Here is a 21,412-nt window from a genome sequence, read left to right as displayed (position 1 = left end):
TTTGCTTAATTATTTGATTCCCACATGCTGTGGCTTTTAAAAAAAAAAACTTAGATTGTTGTTGAGTCAAGGGAAGCTGCACAGGCCTCAGCAAGCGGCAGTTTGACAGAACGTCAGAACGATCTAGAGAGTTGGCGTCAAGCGTGTGTGGCATGAATGGCAAGTTGTGCGGTGGGTGTTCGGGTAAGCGGGACGCTCTCGTGCTGTGTGGAGTGACCGAGCAGATGGGCTGGAGAGCTGGCGGTTGGTGCCAGACGCAGTGAGGGCAGAGGGGTTTAGTGAGATACTCGTCGCCATGTTGGAGGGCCACCTGCTTTTTGGCAGCACGTCAGTCCCTTGATGCTTAAATGTGTTTATAGCTGCCGCAAGGTCAATGTCTATGTGTGCGTTCCTTTTAAAAATGGATTAGGTACCAAAAGGAAGTTGGAGATGTGATGGTAGATATTAGGGCTGGGTATTGAGACAAATTTCACAATTCGATTCGATTTCGATTCACAAGCTTGCAATTCAATTCAATTTCGATTACGATTCAATTCGATTCAATATCAATTATTTTGGATATCAGTTGCAATAAATGGCAATTTTTCTCAAGGGAATCAAATCTCTTAAATGCTGTAAACTATGGGAGTCTAGTTGTAGCCTACTAGGCTTCATTAGCCTAATATGAAGGTAATTATGAACTGTTTTGTAGCTTGGCACACAAACACTTAAATTACACTTTTATTTATTTTATAATAAGAAGATTATATGAAATATAAACATTTAAAAGTGTGGCTGTCATAAAAACTTGCCAGATTTATTCAAATATGCATTAAATATTGAAGAACACTAACGAGTGTGGACTAACGAGTTATGTGGGTTTTCTGAAGTTAATATGACGATACATGACATTGATTACAAGCTGTTTAATTGACGTCTTTCCACTGTTGAAAAACGCTGATTAAGCGAATCAATGTGACATGATACAGATTTAGATAAGTTGTACTCTATCTTTTAACACACTTTCAGATGCTCATTCATGTTTATTTTGCACTGTAACTGGTATTATTAACCCGGAAGAGAGATCAGCGCTGCTGTTTCTCTTGAGCTGCACCAGAGCGATCTCATGCCACAGCGCCAAAACGCTATTTATGTTTTTGAATTTCTAAAGAAAATGGACGTAATTTGAAAATTGAGACTTTGTTTCATATCAATAGTAACAAAGGACAAAATTATTGCGATTTTTTTTTTTTTTTTTTTTTTTTTTTTTTTTTTTTTTGGATGTGCGCAGCCGCTATACAATGTCCCATTCATTCAAATGAAACAGGATGACTAATCGATTCTTGAGATTTAAGAATCGATATCGGTTCGTAAAAATGAGAATCGATTAATATCGAGAAATCGATATTTATTACCCAGCCCTAGTAGATATCCCTAAAAAAGTGCCCATAATGCAATGATCTTACATCGAAAAGAAGCAAAAAAAAGTTCTTATAGTCAATTTTGTTGTGAGGTTTATTAGATATGTTGGTTATGTATTATAAAGTAAGTTAAACATGAAAAGTACCTAGTTTTAAAAACTGGGAATTTTGGCCTGTCCAAATTTAGAAGTCAGTATCACAATTTATACTGACAAAATCAGTATATGCTAAGCTTTGGTTCATTTTTGTGAAAAGGTTCACGAAAAGTAAACCGAGACGGCAGAAATGGAATTCTGTATGTTTTCTTTGTTACGAAAGCCTAATGTTTAGTTTTTATTGTGAGTGAGTAAACCCTTTACAGTTTTGAGTGATACCTTTTATCTATATGACCATAAATGGCCGCTCCTTATAAGGACAAAATTCAAGTGATCGTACACACACACACACATAACATATCACTTCTGGCATTGCTAACTTGACATCACAGCCTGTTCATTATCAAAATAAAATACAGTCAAGCAAACTTATAAAAAGTTACACTGCTCAATTTAAATAGTCCATAGCACAACCTGTGCCATTCAGCCACTGATAGAGATGAGATGAATGATAGAGGTATGTGAACCCAACACTGGTGTCTGTTTCAGTTTCTCTTTAAATTCATATGTTTTGGCTTAACGTTTAGCTGCTTATATTTTTCATTCTCGTTCTATTCTGTATCTGAATACCATTAAATACGAAGGATTTGTTGTGGAATGAGGGAAGCTAAAACACCCCATCTATTTACAGGTATTTTACATAATTTTTTTAATAAAATGTGACTTGTATGCAAGTTATTTCTTTCCCTCTCAAAAACACAATTTTATATATATATTTAACCAAGCAGCAAATGTTTCAAACTATCTTTCAAAATTGCTCAAATTAACATTTAACTGATATTGATTGTTAAAAAATTCTTACTGCCGGTTAACGGTTAACTAGTTATTTATGATAATTTTTTATTCTGTAACATTGGGTATTTAATGGTTTATGGTCTTTTCCAATTTTTACCTTTAGATTTGTCATTTTTTTATGCTCATTTAAAGTTTATATTTTAAAACGCTAATACTCAAATTACATTACAACATATATGTATATACAAATGTTTTTTTGTACAAGATCACGAAGTGCAAAACCAACAGTTTGTGATCATTTCATTGACAAATTGTTGGTGTTGTTTTTTCGAATTCTTCCACCTTTCTCAAATGTGCTCCGAGATCTTTGGTATCTTGGGTGTTTTGTGAGCTGCTCTGCCCTGCTAGTGTGCACTGAGCATACGCCTTGGCTTGAGCTCTGGAAACTTACAGCAAACCCTTTTGTGTTTCTGTCAGGAGCCCAGACATTTTTTTGCACTGACTGTTTCTTCAGAAACTCTGGGACCATGCAAGCCTTAGAGACAAAGAGGGAAAAATAAAGAGCAATGAATGAGGCTTAGAGACAGAAAAGGACGCTTTAAGATATGCCAGGGAGAGGAGGTGTGGCAGAGTTTAGATTCCCTCTGAGCCAAACTCCAGTAGTAACTGGTAACTGTGCATCATTGTAAAGGAATGCCTGTGAAGAGATTACCTTTTTTTCAGTTTTGCACTATAAAAAGAGTCTTTTATCAGATACCTTTTTTGTAATTAAACTTAGGGTGCAAAGTTCACCCTAGATTTGCTGCTATTTAGTGTTTGCAACTTTAGCTATTTGCAGTTTTTTTTTTGTTATTTTGGAGTGACAGTGACAGTCAGATATGGACAGTGGCATTTAAGAAACAATCTAAGAAAAAAAGATGTATTTTATAAAATGAGAGCTGAAGTAAATGTGAGTGGTGCTGCTTTCTGTCCTTAGCCAGACAAAAAAAAGTCAGTTTACTTAGAAAAGTAGTAACGTCTCTGCATGTTAAACAAGTGACATATGCAACATTATAACAATACATTGTAATAAGTAATGGATAATCCACGGCTAGCTGTGCATTGAACGTTTTTAAAAGGAATACTCCACTTTTTTGGGAAAAAAGCTCATTTTACAACTCCCCCAGAGTTAAACAGTTGAGTTTTACCGTTTTCGAATCCATAACATTTTTTGATATTCCGATTTTCTGATATTTCGAAGAATATCAGTAACCAGACAGTTTCTGGTCTCATTGACTACCATAGTATATTTTTTTCCTACTATGGAAGTCAATGAGACCAGAAACTGTCTGGTTACTGATATTTTTCTAAATAAAAATAATGGTTATTTTTGTCAGGTACGGTTTGTTAGATCATTGTGTCGGCTTTAAATCAGACACTGAGATGAAGTAGTGCGCAAGATTACATTTGTTTCAATGCATGAATTATAGCATTTATTTGAATTCATTATCGAGAGAGAGAGAGATGCGTGTGTGAATTACCTGCATCTGTTCAGTGTCTTTCTCTATTACAACAAAGCTGTGAGTTTATTTACCTCAAAACCAGCAATGTTACCCCCTTGTTGCTGAGAAATATAATGTAGCGAAAGTAGCGTAGTAAAATATGAAGTCGTGGGGCAGAGTTGATACGGTTCTGATCTCATGAATGTTTTTGTGTGTGCATACTAGTGCAGTCTCTGAGTGACATATGCATCTGTTCGCTTCAATGAAAACATTGCATTAATATAGAACGGTGATGATTAAACTGATTTGGAACTTCCTGTTCATGAAACTATTTTGAAGCACACTTTCCAGCCAATCAGAATTGAGTTTTCAGACAGACTGTGGTATAGCAATATTTACCTACATGAGTCGTGCATCAATGAATCAATGAGTTTTAAATCAATAGCGATAAGACACCATAGACAAAACAATAACAATAGACAAAACATTAACAAATAAGACACCATAGATAAAAGCTTGTCGTGTTTTACCACTTTTAACTTAAGCTGCTTTTGAAATCACACCCCATCAGCCGTTTACTCAAGACTCATCGTTTCCAGCCAAGTCATTTGACATAATAACTACAATTGTCATCATGAGAGAATTGGCCTCTCTGCAGCACCGCCGCTATATTTGGCTCATTTTTTTTTATTTTACAGGCAGACAAAGATAGCTCCAATTTGTATTGCTATTTCCGTGCAAATGTTCGTAACCTTTTCGCTGGCACTCTTGTACTTTGAGCCTTTTGAGTTCATGGCTCTTTCGCGCTTTGCTGCCGACTGTAATTGCTCTTCTTTCTGCAGCATCTCCAGGCGACTCGTCGATATTGTTGCGTGAAGCTGACAATTATGAATGAAGAAAAAAATAGATCTCATTGTCTTGCCTTTCATGTGTCAGAAGATGAAAAACTGCTCTCAGATCAGCCTGTGGCTGCTGGTGACAGATTCTCAAACACAAGATGTCTGGCATTAAAAGCGCTCCGACTCGTCTTTGAAGAGCACTGTGGTCGCTACCTCTAGACCTCCCATCACTTTTATCCCGCTCGATGTGGCTTAACAATGTCTCAAGGGCAACAGGGCACTTTCTGTCTTCAAAGACAAGTGTCTCTTATTTGAAGAATGACATAACATAACAGTGACTGGGAGAGGATGGCTGTATTTGCTGTTGGCAGTCAGATACACTGTTTATGGACCGTTATGATTTACTTACAGTTGGCTTTTATGAAGAGGATTGCATTGTGATATAATGTGACTAATTTGTTATTTAAAGGGGTCATATCAAATTTTATTTGTTTTCTAAAAAGTAATGTGACAGAATGTAGACAGATGAATATTAGTACAGATATATTTGATTAAAAGACTTTACCTTCAAAAATGTGTTTATAACCACAAAGTAAAAATAACATTTTCCATATAGCTCTAATACATATGAGTTCACACATGCATTAGTCATTAGTTCATTAGTTTCAAAATAACTTAATATTAATAAATAATAAATAATATAACATCAGTACTAATATTAATCCGTATTAATAAGTAATAAATAATAAATATTTTCAAAATATATATATTCCCCCTAAATATTAAAAAGTATTGATTTGTAAATCTATTGTTTGTATAATATTCGTAGAGATCTTCTCTATGACTCTCTATACTCATGTATATTTTGGAAAATATATTTTAATAAACAATAGAGATTGATTAAACTAAACATAAAAAATAAATTACACTAAACTATATTTGCTTATATTTTAAATCGTTTAATGAGGCTTTTTTCCGTTATAATAATACATTTCATTATAATATCAGGGCAGTTGTATCAGTCTGACATTTAGACTTGCCTCCCAAAAATATCAAAATGAAGTTTAATACAGAGATAAAAATAGAAGAGGTCTATTCAAGTTATTGTATATGAATTGTATTCTTAATGTATTTTTCATTTCATGTTTAGCACAGAAACACAAAAATCATTACTGTCATTTTCTGTAAATTTTGCAATTGGGTGGAGACACTAAAAAAACAATGTTGCGTAAATCTTTTGTGACGTTTTAAGCATTGGCACATGTGTAAGGGGTTTTTGGCTCTCTTTATTACTATTTTTGTCTGTTTGTTGGTATTTCAAGTTAATTATGTCTCTAATTCACTCTGTTTATGTTGTGTTTGCAGAGTGAAGATTTTCCCTGATGAAAGGAATCGAGCGTTCAGCTCGAGTTCACTAGGGTCACTTCCTGATGATGACAGTAAACATGGGTAAGCTTCTCTCTCTCTCTCTCTCCCCTCTCTTTCTCTCTCTCGCTCTCTCCTGGTCTTCTTCCCCTTCATAGCGTACACACTTCCTGTAAACAGTTCCTCTGAGCATAGCAAAAAAAAATATATATATATATATATTTTTTAAAAGAGAGAGAGATGCAGCTACAGAAGCATGTTTAAACCTATTCGTAACTTGGCCCGTCTTGGGATATTTTGTTTCTAAAGCTCTGTTTTGTTAAAATGCCTCAGCAGTTCTCACAGGCATTAAACATCAATATATGAACATCAAAAGAATATTTCTACATAAATTGCCTGTTTTTGTTTTTAAATGCTAGAGCATTGCACCAAAAAAAGGTAAAAATGGCAACATCTGCTGTAACCATTGTATTAAAATGATTACAGATTTCCTTTCGCGTTTACTTATTTGTAATATTATTGTAAAGGAAGTTAAGCAACATGATTTATACCTTTTAAAAATTGTGCTTTTAATATTATGTCTGATATATTAAAAAAAAAATATTAGACCACTCTGCAAAGTCAAAGCCATGGTAGAAATCGACAGGGTTAAACTGACCTGAAAAGGACATCATCATAGGTGATTATGTCACTTAGTTCCGCATAATTTACTCTGAAACATGCCAGATCACTTTTTAATAAATGACACATTATGAGAACAAAGAGAAGGAACAAATATATCCTGAGGAAATGTTGCATTATTATTGTTGTTGTTGACTGTGGTGTCATTTAATCTTGGGGATTACATTCAGACATGAAGTTTATCAGTGAGGATGGGTGTTTTCAATGCCACTCTTTGAATAATACAGTTCAAGACAACTGATTACATGCTTGTCATTGCAATTTGCATTTGATGACAACTTGAACAACCTATAAACACATCCTATAAACACATCTTTGTGATTATAAATGTAATACCAGATGACATACCACATATCATGTCAGATTGTCACTGTGCAACTCTTGATTTTGTGCCTGTTTTGACAGATGGCGGTCTCCAAAATGGACCTGGACAGCACAAGAACTCACAAGGTTTGTCATATTTTTTGGCTAATTTTAGATTAACTAATATGTACTACTGAAATTTGAGACTTCTGATCAGTGAGAAGTGTGCAGTGTTCTTACCACAATAAGGAGATGGTACAGTTAGCAGATGAGAAAGCAATCACGGACACACCCCCGACACTGTTACATCATCAGCATTATTCTCTCGTTGAACTTTAACGCTTCAGTAGGGCACACTGGTACGAGTCTTACTAGATCACATATTACTTCAAAATGAAACGTGAAAAATTAAGATTTTTATTTGCACAAAGAAAATAAAGCCTGTTTTTAGGATTTTTTTGCATTGTACATTTCACCCTTAATGATATTCTCATTATCATTGCCATAATGCAGAAAAAATATTTATATTATTTAAATATCACTGTTGTTATGCTGTATTTATGCATATTAAAATCAAAATATTTACTGTGATTTTTATTACAGTAATAAGAATCATAATTGAATATAAAGAGAATTACAGACAAACATAAACCTGAAACATCTTGACAAATTGTGGTGAGAATGGAGTGATTTTTCTTCATATCCATGAAAATAATATCACAATTAAAGACAAATAACCCTAAAAATGTAAGCTTAATTTTCTTTATACAAATAATTTTTGGGGGCGTAACATGACCAGACATGTTCTTCACCAACTTCTGAGGTTTTGTTTCATTGCATTTGTACAAAACAGGCCCAGACACATGGGGATATACTATAGTAGAAATGGAGGACCGCATGTTGCTCTAATTTTGCTGAATGCTTTAGTGGTGACGTGTTTTGTAGCTCTGGGGAAATCCCCTCTATGTCTTCATTTACTCAAACTCTGATCTCATCAGTGGCTTCTTCCAGCTCGTCCTGCCAGTACAAGTGCACAATCGCACAACAAATTCACCATGTCAAAGACAGATAAAGAAACATGAGTTCAGATGAAATTTATATTTCCTGTTGGAGGTGTAGTGCTTCATGTTTGTGTTCATTGTTCATAAGTTTCGCTATAAATAAATGGCTGGTTTTAGCATCTGTGGTTTTTGTCTACCAAATGTGTGTGTACATCAGTGTTTATGGCAGGGTGGCTATTGTTGTATCAAATGCTGTATGTTTAGATAGATGCGGTTTTCTCTCACCTTTGGCCTTGAATCCCCTTTCTCTGGCTTACTTCAAAAACTTTTTGCGTTCAGTTTTGCATCCTTTATCTTCTTGACATGATCAACTGTCTGTCAAGTGAAGTGCGATTAGAGGAAGGTAATGGAAACATTGTCAAACTTGGATTTCCACCAGACTGTCATAGTGTTATCAGAGTAAATCATCTTATCTTCACATCAGTATGAGGTGATGGAGGGAGGGCGATACTCTTACAATAGCATCATTCTCATTGGAGATTCGCTTAACCATGTGTTCGCTTAACCACGCTTAACCTAAGTTTTTGTGCTTCTTTTTTTTTTTTACTAAAGTCAATTAGATTCTATTCAATCTAGTAAAGATTTTGTTCAATTAATTTACATTGTAGTCACTTACATTTTATTCAAAACCATTTGATTGCACAAGATTCTGTTCAGTTTAGTAAAGATTATATTTGATTCCTTTAAATTCTAGTCAATTAAATTAATATTCAATTCAGTTTAGTAAAACTTCTGTTCAGTTCATTTATGTTCAATCAGATTCAATTCAGTTTTAGTAAAGATTCTGCTCTATTCTGTTACATTTTATTCAAGTAGTTTCTGTTCTGTTTTTATATACTGTTTAATTAACCCAAAAATGAAAATTCTGTCAGAACACAGTTTAAGATATTATTTAGTCCGAGTCTTCTGTCTCTCCATTGAAAATCTATGTACGGTATACGGTCCTTGTCAAAAAAGGAAATAAAAGACATCATCAAAGTAGTCCATGTGACATCAGTCGCTAAGTTCGAACTTTTTTGAAATTTTTTTTGAAAAATTTCAGCGTTGTATTTTCTTCTGGTTCTGTTGTCAATCCGCGTTCACAAGTCCGTAGTGTCGTTGCTGACGTGTCAGATATGGATGAATGGATTGTGGGTGTTTAGTTTATAAGTGTTGTGTTTTGCTCTGAAATATTGCATGCATAAGTGGCACAAGCATTTAGTGAACCCCCCTCACTGTTTCAAGATCAATAGCTTCTGAAAAGGGTATTTTTCTGAGGTTGTTTTGCAGACGATGACTCCCTACACTATGGCAAATCTGACAATATTAAAATAGAAATGAGGTCAGATGGAGAAAGAAAGTGTGAGTGTTGTGAACCCTTTGTGAACCCTTTCTAATGGTGGATGCCACTGTGGAAGAACAGCTGCGGAGTGAGACTTACGCTGGTGTCAGAATCAAAGATCACCCCAGACTCCATCTGCCTCAGCAGTGTCGCCGCTGTCTCGCCCAGCACTCCACTGCCCCACAATGCCCTTCTGCGTCCCCTGGGATGCGATAAAACCCCTTCAAATGCACCACTGCCGTTTGCTGCACATAACCCACCCTTCTGGGTTCAGCACCAGCCAGTATTAATGTTGTTAGCTTGTTTAATGGAAGAGTTTGACCAGAAATATAAAATCGCCATATAATTGCAGAATAAAATTACAGAATGTTTACAGAAAGTTCTGTTGTTCAGTGAAAATACATTTCTCCAATATTACAAAAAAAAGGACCATTAAAGTATTTTAAAGCATCTGTTTCTCACTCAATTATCACATTAGTTCAAAACTAGAGCGCACAAGTCTTATGGACTACTTTTATGATATTTCGTAGTGCTTTAAGTCATTTTTACAGCATGATGGCCCCATTATCTAAAGCAGCCTGGACATTCTGCTAAATATCTTCTTTGGTCTTCATTTTTTGTATAAACTAAAGACTTAAAGTTGATATGAGAGACAAAATGGGCAAATTTGGACCTTTAGAGGTAAAATAGCTTCTCACTGGCACAGTACCATTTAAGTACAATTAAATGGCACAATTGGCGCAGTACAATTTTGTACCTTGTCTACCCCAACAATGTGCACATTACTATTTAAATTATTGAAAACATGGCAGTGCAACTAACAATGAATGCGTTTTTTTCAGTTTATCGAAAAGGATGAACTTAATAGCCTAACACAAACAATGGTACATTCATTCATAAATTCTGTTTCACCGTAAGACATCCTTTGTCAATTATATTACAACTGTGGTAACTCCAAGTACTTACTTATTTTAATATGCCAAACTGTTACCCAATCATAGCAGTGGGCATTTACTTCCAAATCTTGAATGTGGCACGCCCATCAAGACAGTGTTTGAACTTGATGTCTGTCAAGTAAAACAGGTGCAGGTAAAACCAAAGAAACTGAGGCACATACTCATCATCATATTGTAGGATGGATCCAATCAGACTTACCAAGTTGAAACCGACTCAGAAATGACTTCATTTAAGATCTGTGGATAAATAGAGCAAATAAATTGGCACATAGGCACCTGAGATTAACAAGAGCTCTCGTCTCTGTTTCACTATCTCCTCCCCATGATAGCAAAGGTGAATGACCTTCCACTCAGACTGTAATTACAAGACTCGCTTAATTGGCCCCATTAGGGCCTCTTGATATGTTAATGCATGACACGCTCATTTGCATGATTGCTCCCATTTCACTTTTAATGATGGCTGAGTTTGTGGTGTATTTTAATGGTTCACAGGCTGCTGCTAGTGTTCGTATTCTTGTGTTTTTCTTGCACAGAGGTTGCCGCAGTCATTCTTCATGTGGTCCAGTTATGAATTCAAGACACACGTGAGACACTCCGATATGTTCTCTGCAAAAGCCTTCCTGTGTTCATTGATAAAGGAATTGAAGCTTTTATCTGACGTATTGTAATAAAAGTTTCCAATTAATTGTGGGGGGAAAGAAAGCCTATTAGTTTTCGCTTTGTAAAGGGCATGTTAAAACAAAACCACATTGTGTTCTGAATTTCTTGGTTGATTCAGCTCTTAGCTTTTTTTCTTAGTTGAATGGCTCTTTGAAGCTCAGACTTGCAGTAATGCTTATCTTGTTTAGTTTATGTTGCATTATTAAAATTCTTTCTCTCACCAAAGCTATGCTTGTCATGCCCAGGGTTTAATGCATCGGAGCAGAACAAGCCCATCAATGGGACCAAACCTTTAATGCTAATATAATGTGATCTCTTGTGTCTGACCACGTGCCCGTCCCTGTATTCTCTCTCTCTCTTTCTCTCTGTGGCCGGTTGGTTTACATCAATGGGCCACACTAGAGAAAAAGGAGCACATCAGTGCTGTTATGGAAATATGTCAGGGGTGTGTCGGCAGCTATGGAAAAAAAAAACCTGATAGAAGCTCAAAAGGAAATAGAATTAGGGCTTTTCATACTGCACTTAACCCCAGGTTATCATCGTTCTAAAACCCGCTTTCAACCCTGGGTTAAGGAACGTTTCACACTTCTAATTTAGAAGCGAGGTTAGCACCGGGGTTTTCTTATCTAGGGTTGTGAAACCCTCCCCCAGAATGTGGTTAGTACCAGCTTTGTTCTGTTAACACTGCATTGCGATGCTAAATATGTACTGTGTTAAATTATGAATGTTACGGCTAGATGGTCAGCAACTGACAAACAATCGTGTGCCTCATTTACATTCTTTGGACAGTCATGTAAACATCACATTGCTTAAATGGTAGTTTCAGCGTACAAGGAGAAATATGTAAAAAAATGGCAAAAATACTTACAAAGTCCAAAACTTCCTTTCAGGAAAAAAAAAAAACTTTGATAGCAGTCGGCAGTATATAATATGACGATGGACAATGCTAGAGTCTTTAAAGGGTAACTAAACCCCTGGTCAGAGCCTAACTCCACCCACTGGCAATATTTGAAAAATACCCCAGCGGAGATAGAGGGGACGAAGTAGATGCTAATACACTCTATCCTGATCTTTTTCAATACAATTCCAACTCCTGACTCGCTAGTGGTTTTGACGAATCAAGCTGGTTTTTATACTGCCGCTCGTACCAAGAGCGTGGTGAGCTGAAACCTGCGTACGTCACGAAGTGCGGAACATCAATAGGAAAATTCAACAGCAGTAGCCACTGTTCAACCTGAAGAGGGCAGCACTAAGACGTTTTTACACCATATATTGTAGAAATAAAACACTTTATACACAAATGTCAGAAAAGTTACTTGAATCAATGACTGGTATTAATAAAGATCCATTCTTACAGATCATTAACCAAAAAAATTTGGTTTAGGGTTTAGCTACTCTTTAAATATAAACTGGTCACATGCTGCGTTCATCCAATCAATGACATTGACACCACAAATATGCAAATAAGAACATTAACACAGGGTTTACATATGTACAATGTGAGAATTGCTAACCCTTGGTAAATTATGAGCCATGTGAAATGTGAAGCTAGATGAATCAGGATTCTGTTTACATGGGGGTTAAGGCTGACGTCAAAGATCTAGCAGTGATGAAAAGCTGACTGTGTTGTCGCCTCTCGTCGGCTGCGTCTTGACCAAAAGGTTTCACTTGAAACCACCAAGAATTAAAGGCTACTGTCAACTATGTGTGTTTGCGCATGCGTGTAAGTAAATATCTGTCTATATCAGCAGGTATCAATAGTCTATTTTCATCATTCAAAAAGTGGAAAAAACTAGGTCTGCAGATATATAATCATTAAAAAGCGGCACTTGCTTACCATTTTGAATATCAACCACGCTGATCACTTTCTTCCTTCCACTCGGCTCATGTTATTATAAAAATAGTAAGAGGACGTCAAAAACAGCCTTCTTGACTTAACCGCTGTCTTTGCTGTCTTGACTTCTTTACTCACATTCATTACTTTTGCTTTTGACTTATTCGCCAAGCTAAACAATCTGATCAGACTTCTCTGATTCAACATGCTGTTAATCAGTCTAAATGACCCCAGTGGCATTCGACTTGAGCCAACTGTGCGAAACACACCAAAAAAACTAATCTGAAACTTGGTGTGTCACAACCTTTAGAATGACCTTGGGTCAACTGTTTCAAGTGTGAAAAGCCCTAATATGTACCACACAGTAAGTGGAGTGCTGCGACAGTGTGTGAACATTGAGTGTCTTTCTGCTGCTTTGAATGAAATTGTGGTATTCAAATGAGAGATACATGTATGAATAGGAAAGTGATCCAAACATAACCATTCTATTTTAGTAGTTTAAAGGGATGGTTCACCCAAAAATGAAAATTTTGTCAGCATTTACTCACCCTCATGTTGATCCAACCCCGTAAGACCTTCGTTCATCTTCAGAACACAAATTAAGATATTTTTGATGAAATCTGAGAGCTGGATCACTCCTCCATACTAGTCCATAGACTTCTTGAGGAATTGAAACTTGCCGGCCTTGAAAAGTTATTAAAGACATCGTTAAAATAGTCCAAGTGACTACAGTGGCTCAATCTTAAGTTTATCAAGCGACAAGAATACTTTTTGTGTGCAAAAAAATCATAAATAACGACTTTATAACAATGTACAACAACAGATCATGCGCGGTAAAACTAGTAACCTGACTCGAGGCCCAAAGAGAAGGAAATGAATAGTTGAAATGAAGTCATTATTTTTGTTGTTTTTTTGCGCACAAAAAGTATTCTCGTCGTTTGATGAATTTAAGATTGAGCCACTGAAATCACTTAAACTATTTTAACGATGTCTTTAATAACTTTTCGAGGCTGGCAAGTTTCAATCCCTCAAGAAGCCTATGGACTAGTATGGAGGAGTGATCCAGCTCTCAGATTTCATCAAAAATATCTTAATTCATAAATAAAATGAACGAAGTTCTTACGGGGTTGGAAAAACATGAGGGTGAGTAATTACTGACAGAATTTTCATTTTTGGGTAAACTATCCCTTTAAAACTCGAGAAGCTTGAGAAGATTGGTGCTCATGGTGCTTAAAAGTTGGTGGAATATGGTGTAAAAATCGATTTTCTAATCTTTTGGATCGTATGTGAATCTGTTCAAACAACAGTTTATTTAAATCATATTTAGTGCTGTTTTGTAAATATTAATTGATTTCAACAAACTGAAACCCTAAAAATTAAACCTTAATGTGTAACTTAATGTGAAGCTTGAAGCTGTCTACAGGACGCTACAGAGTGACCATTGCAAATCCATTCTCTGTGTCAGAAGTACAGAAGTAGCGTGAGCACTTAAAGAGTGTCGGAAATAGAACGGGGCTTCAGTGTAGACAGCACCACTGATTATAATGGGTTCTGTTTGCTTTTGTCATGTCACATCATGCCACTTGCATCTGGTTTAGACAGTGTTAGAGACCCACAATAACACACCGGCAACCACCCACAACACCCTCCAGATTTGTGGCAGGGAGTTTTAAATAGCACTCACATTTATAAATATGTATATGATACAATGTCTAGGTCTGGTTTGGTGATGCTGCTAAACAAAAATAAATGGAAAAAGTGAACATTTTGGTTCAAGTTTTATTATCATCTGGACAGTCATCCAGTTGCTTCATTCGTTATTGAAGATCCACTCACAGCCTAGCTTTAACTTGTCTTTGTTTGTTCCAGATGATGAAGAGGCACTCACCTCCATAATGAAGGACCTGGCAGCTTTACGGTTTTGTTACCAAATCAAGAGTAACAGCAGCAGCAACAAGCCAAAGAGCAGAACCCCATCCTACAGACAGGTAATTTCCCACAATGCATCACTCAGAAGAAGAAAGGAATGTGCAAAAGCTGTGTTTTCAAAAGCAACTAGTCTGATGGTTGTTTGAATGATTTATTTAGTTAAATATGATTAATAAGCTGCAAAGCTGAATAAATAAATATTAATAATTTATATTTTAATATTATAATATATTAATTTATTCAATATTCTATATTTTCTATGCAGTATATATAAAATATATATTTTTTTAATTTTAAAATAATGAACCGCAAAGCCAACTAAATAAATAAAAAATGAAAAAAAGTAAAAATAATTTTAATGTAATATAAATGTGACATTATTTTATTCATATTACTTGTTGTTTAGTTTTGTTTCATTTATTTTATAATCATGAACTGCAAAGCAGAGATTTAGAAAAAAACAACGTAAATCTTTTCAATAGCACTTCTACTACATTGTTCTCTAGACTTAAGGCACACATGCAACCTTCAACCTGACCTGATTTGACTTCAACCTGACCCAACGAGAGCTGCATTGTAAGATACAGCCTTAAACAGGATACAGCTGAGAGAGGCACTACTGTTAACATTTAACATCCGGTCCCTGGGTACTATACAGCCTAGAACTACCAGTATCCTTGTAGTTCTCATTCATTGCCTAAATTCTCTCTACAATGCTGTCGCTTGAAACCGGACACCAGTCAATCCTCAAGATAAATGGCTGGCATGCACTCTCTACACGCACATACACCCTTTTGGTTTCTATCTAACTCACTCTTGGTTGTTCTTTCTCATACAATTTTAACCGCTCATCTTTTCGCTCATACACGCAAAAATGCCAGAAGCAACTTTCCCAACAAACCAAACGTCATTATAGTTACACAACAACCATCCCCCCCAAAAAAAACAACTCACGAGGAGTTGACAGATTAAAACACATCCATAATGAAGATGCACGAGAAGCACAAGATTAATTCTTATTTCAGCGTCTCTTGCTGCATTCAGGATGGATATGACATCACAGTGTCAACATTATCGGTGTAAACAGTATTCAGATTGTTCATTATCTTCAGCAATGAAAGGTGCTGTGTCGTCTCAGGGGAGTAGTTATGCTTCAACCAAACAGTGAAATTCAGTGCAGTGTTGATTTCAGAACAGTATAGGGGAGACAAGGGGAAGGTTTTTTTTTTCTTTTTCTTTTTTTTTTTACGATGACAAAAAAGTTTGAGCAGGTATAAATCATTATAAATCACTTTTCTGAACTTGGTTGTAAATTTTCAATCATGCTGTATTTGTCTCTGTCAGTAAAGTATTGTAATGACTTATTAAGCACTTTTTATTTTATTTTCTCTCTTGTAATATGAAAAAGTTCCATTTAATTATTCTAGGGGATTACAATGGTAGCCTCTCGTTCCTTTCCTCACTTTCATTTCTCTTCAGGTCTTTTTTTTTTTTTTTTTTTTTTGGGGGGGTGCTCTAGCATAATTTTTCCATTCTTAGTTGCATCCTTTAATTTTGGGAATGTTCCTGAAATAAATACTGTACAATTGACAAGGTACCTGATCTTTATCAGTCCTGATGGAAAGTATTTTGAATAATATGTAAATATTTGTATTCTTTTATTCAACTGCTGACCTAAAATTGTGACACTTATGTAACATATTCAGCATTAAATGACTGTTTGTGTTAAACTGCCCTATGTTCTTCCAGGTTCTGCACTTTCTTTGGTCTCCTGCATATATGAACTTTTTCCCAACAGTATGATTTAAATGTATTTTTCTTGTTTTATTTGAAGATTCCCAATATGACAAAGATCAATATTATCTGGCTTTTAATGCATAACTTATGAGCAGAGCTGTATTGTATTACATTCAACATTTTGATTTAGTCTTGCTCAGTATCCACCTCATTTTGGTTGTTATGCTACTTGATATTGAAAACTGGTATTTCTTGCCATATTATTATAATTTATTGTCTTAATTATAAACACACTGCTTTTTAGTGCAAACACTGCACTTTGTCTCCCTATATCGGCAAATAATTTGGAAGTCTTGCACATACGCATAAAACAGCTTACCTCTGCATTGAAAAATAAGGTGGATAAGTCTACATGTTTTTCTTCATTCTCTCTGCCCTGGGTCTAAGATCATAAATGCATTGTGAAAAATATTTTATAATTGCGTATAAAAGGTTTCATCCTGACCACCCACTCAAAAGGAGAACCCTCATCCTGTTAGATTCTTTACATGCCACACATGCTTTCATATCCAGTCCTGCAACTGCAGTTCAGGTGATAAACTAGAGATTTCACAGGATTGATGATAGACACACAGACAGATACAATACATAAGAGTATCTCAGGAGAACACTGGGACATAGTATTTGTAATATTTATGCAAAGTCACATCTTGTTCTTCTTGAATGCAAAGTGGACTCAGACTCAGACATGCATTTGTAGTTAGTAGGCCAAGACTGGATGCGGGAATATTTTTCATGTATTATATGCCTAGTTTGTTGTTTTTTGTTAAATGTTATAACGTGCAAGAACATACAGATTATTTTTCAATATTTCTATTAATAGTTTGTTCTTCATTTTTGTTCTTAGTTCAATACAGTAAATGCATTTTGCATTATTTTTATTTAAAATAATATAATATAATTTTTCTTTTCTTTTTTTTTGGTTGATGCAAAAAATATTCTGTTTTGTTCTGGAGAGGGAAAAAAACTTCAGGCAAGATTAAGAAAAATATTTTTTTTTTATTCCATTTACAAGTCTATTTGTAGTTTTGGGGTGTTTTTGAGTGTCCACTTTTGGCCCTTGGTCTTTATAAATCCAGTACACTACGTGTCCTGTGATGTTTCTGAATGGTCTTTTCTTATTTACTTTATGACTGATTTTACTTTTAGTTTGCTATTAGTTCATTTGTGCATTTAATCCACAGGATCAATTCATTTCATTTTGTTGTTTTCTTCTCTCAGGATTTACGGGTGAAGCTGGAGCATGAGCGAGAGAAACGGTGAGTCGGAACGTTCTCATTATTTCTGCAGCTCTCTGTCCTTTCCCTGATCTCATTCCTCTCGTCTTATCCCAGCTCTCGTTATGCCATTTCTAAGATCTCACTGCACGGGGAAGAACGGAAAATACGGCAAGCTGCCCAAAAGAACCAGAACGTTCTTATAAAAGTATTTTGACATTTAGACGTAGCGTTTCACACACACTCTGTCTCTGGTACAGACGGAGGCAGAGGAAAGAAGAGGTGAAGCCAAGTGTTTGAGCTCAATGGCACACCCAATATTAATTTTCAATGTCCTGTAGGTCATTCATACACCCACACACAGAACATGTCATTTTTCCCTTCTCAAGACTGCCAAATGCCAACACGTGAGTCTTTGCAAAGTATATCCATATGTGCTTTTAGCAGCATTTTACGTGTCTGCATATGGTTCACGTGTCTATTGTGTTGACAAAGCTTTGTTTACTGCAAGAAAGTGAATTAACATTCTTGTCATCCTGTACCGCAAAGCCCTGTTGCATCCTGGGAGAATTCAAACTTTAGTCTTAAAGCTCCCCAGAGTACCCCGTCGACCGTCTGTGTGAAAATGCCTCAGTGGGTTGTGTCACAGGAAGTCGGTGCGGCGTCACTTGCTGCATTGGAGGTGACAAGGAGTCGGTGTGTTGCTTCACAGCTCTAATTGGCTGCTGTGGCACAACATCTTCTGTTCTGCCTCGACTTTATGCAAAGACGTACGAGGAGGAGGTGATGGACCACTAGTAGATAAATCAATGGAAGTAATAGGGTAGCTATAGACCCCTTTTGTGCCGACGTCACGGCGCTAGCTAGAGGCAAAACTAAATGAAAACTGGAGGCGGCCAATATAAACCAGCACAGATTCGGCTACATAATAAGGAGCTTAAATTATTGCTACTATTATTAAATGTCATCTTGTTGTGTTGTTTGGTGCAAGAATTGATGAAAAATGAATATGCTGTACCTGGAATTTTTATTTCTAGAAAATATTCACATCATTCAAATCGCACCTTTACATTGTCGTCGTCTCGGCGCTGGGTCGGCAGAACAGCGGATCATACACACAAGTCTTGTACAGGACCATATAATTATAGGCATCTAAGGATTTATATGCCCTCAGATTCTCTTTATGATCGGTTTCTCCATAAGGTAGGTGTAGAAGTCAGGCCACTCAACCAAGGTAACGTAACGTTAATCCTGTCAGATCGTTCATGCATTGAGTGAGCGTGTAGGCGGCTACGGGTCGGCCAATCCGGTTTCGTCCGTTAAAAATAACTTTTGGAAACAACAATCGCGGTCCTGGACACTGAGTGACCTTACACATTAAGATAAAATCGGATTTTCTCCAGTCATTGTTCAGATAAGCTAATGCTAACTAGCGTTAGTGAAGCGGCCAGAGAGATCGTTCTGCCTCCACCTAAGCTCCGCCCACAAAAAAACGTCACAATGTTTACCAACTGAAAAGGGGTCTGTAGGATACGACGTCCCACCTTCAATCAAAATAGCCAGTCGGCTCTCCCACTGTTGATAGTTTTAAATCTTTACTAAAGACTTATTTCTTCTCTTTGGCGTTTGGTCAAATGTAATTTTATGATGCGCTTTTTGACGGGTTTATGTTGTGTTTGTGTTGGTTGGTGTATTTATGTATTTTATAATTTTAGAATTGACTGTACAGCACTTTGGTCAGCAGTGGCTGTTTTAAACGTGCTTTATAAATAAAAATAAAAGTGCCTTGCCTTTTTGCTCTAGAACAAAAGTTTTGAATTCCAAGGACCCCCAAATATATCTTATGAAAGAAATCTTTCCTAAAATATAAAGGCTTTTATATATTTTTTGCTAACAAACTAATTTATACTGTATTAGAAAAATATTTGACTTCTGTTTGTCAGTTTTCTGCGTGAGAATAATTAATTTGTATTAAGTTTATTGGATATCCTTTAAACACAGAATGCTAGACAGAATATTTAAACACTTTTTCACAATAAATATAATTCCAAACATAGCAACATAACATAGCAAGAAGATACATTGGGATTGTTTTTTTTTTTTCCTATACAAAACTAAAAAATTTTTTTTTTTATTATTGTTACTGTCAAATATGTTTATTTTTTCTCTAAACTTTTCCGTGGACCCCTAAGATCCTCTTGTTCCCTCGACTTGCCTTAAATGGACTTTGTTTTTAAGAAAGCTTATATCTTGGCATTTCCTTCTCTGGCTCTGTATATATCCCCAACTTCTTGCACATTATGTCTTCACTAAGAGCAACAATTTAAATGAGGAGAAATTTTGTATTAAAATCTGTCTATTTATTAGTTGCTTTGAGTAAACAATGATATCAGTGAATCTTATGAAACCAGCCCAGCCAGATGGTGAGACTTCCATCCAGTCTCATGAATATGCAATAGATCTTTTTTTTTTTTTTTTTTTTTTTTGTCACAGTCTAAATTACACTCTGTAATGTTTTATATACATGCAGTTCAAATATAAGGCGTTAAATACTACCATTACTACCATTCAAAATTTCTGGTCAGTTAGATAAAAAAAATAAAATAAAAAATTTGACAATAAAGACTTTTACATTGTTGCACACAATGTATTTTTCAAAATATATTCTGTTATTTTAAACTTTCTGTTGATCGAATAATCCTAAAAAAAAAACATCATGTTTTCCATAAAATTATTAAGCTGTAAAACTGTTTTCCCGAGCACCAAATCACCATATTAGAATGATTCTGAAGAATCATGTGACACTGAAAACTGGAGAAATGACAAAAATCAGTTTTGCCATCACAGAAATAAATTACATAAAAAAAAATTACAATGCAAAAAAAGTATTTTAAACTGCAATACTATTTCACAATAATACTTTATTTACAAACCCAAATTGTTTAACGGTATTATATGAACAGTAAAAATCTATTTGTCAACATAGGCAACATAGTAATATCATGGTGCTTTTTTTTTTTTGCCAGTTATTTCATTGTGTTACATCAGAAAGTCGTAAAACGTAACATGTATTAAACTTGTTTATGGATAACCCCATATCTCACAGCACACATCATAAATCTACACTCTTGTGCCTACTGTAATAAAAAACTCATCAAAACAGGCATTAGTTAGCAGACCAGAATAGTTGGACACACTCGAAACCTTCTTCCTCTGGCAGCGACAGCAATATACAGAGACAGGAAGGAGAAGAGCGCTGCGTGCCATGCCAAGCGTGGAGAGATGCGGCCAAAGCAAAGCGCTTATCTGTGCACGCCAAGGAAGGAAAATCATCTCGTACCCTACATCCTCCATTTCTCCAGTCTTCCGCTATGATTTTCTTCCATCACTATCTCCCTCATCGGCCAGTGTAAACAAAGCCATCACTCAAATCAAAACTCAACGAGCAGCCTCATCTACAGAAGATCTGACTGTTACATCAGCTTGATTTCGCCCATGACGGATGTCCCCAGTTGTCTTCGTTCCGATAAACCCCTTGAGATGAGAACCAATCATCTCAATGCAAAAAAACACTAATTGTTTGAGTTAAAAATAACGGCACTTTATAAGTATTGGATAAGAGCTGTGTGTATGTGTGTGCAGTTTGGCTGGTGTGCTAGACTTTGGAGGAGGAATGGG

At 35.8% G+C, this 21,412-nt stretch overlaps 1 protein-coding gene across 2 annotated transcripts in view; it reads left to right on the top strand.

The window, feature by feature from the left end:
• The window catches only part of map3k22 (mitogen-activated protein kinase kinase kinase 22), a 58,296-nt gene that overhangs the window by 9,653 nt on the left and 27,231 nt on the right, over positions 1-21,412 (top strand). For both annotated transcript variants that reach the window (XM_039666939.2, XM_089125550.1), the window contains exons 2-5: positions 5,976-6,059; positions 7,062-7,106; positions 14,661-14,779; positions 17,739-17,776. In XM_039666939.2, coding sequence (XP_039522873.2) covers positions 6,041-6,059; positions 7,062-7,106; positions 14,661-14,779; positions 17,739-17,776 — 221 coding nt within the window. In that variant the 5' untranslated portion in view covers positions 5,976-6,040. The remainder of the gene's footprint in view (positions 1-5,975; positions 6,060-7,061; positions 7,107-14,660; positions 14,780-17,738; positions 17,777-21,412) is intronic.

This window comes from Pimephales promelas, chromosome 22 (genome assembly GCF_988280905.1).
Source record: "Pimephales promelas chromosome 22, fPimPro1.hap1.1, whole genome shotgun sequence".
NCBI classification, from domain to species: Eukaryota; Metazoa; Chordata; class Actinopteri; order Cypriniformes; family Leuciscidae; genus Pimephales; species Pimephales promelas.
The sequence above is the reverse complement of the archived record's forward strand: the minus strand, read 5'-3'. Positions and strand labels throughout refer to the sequence as shown.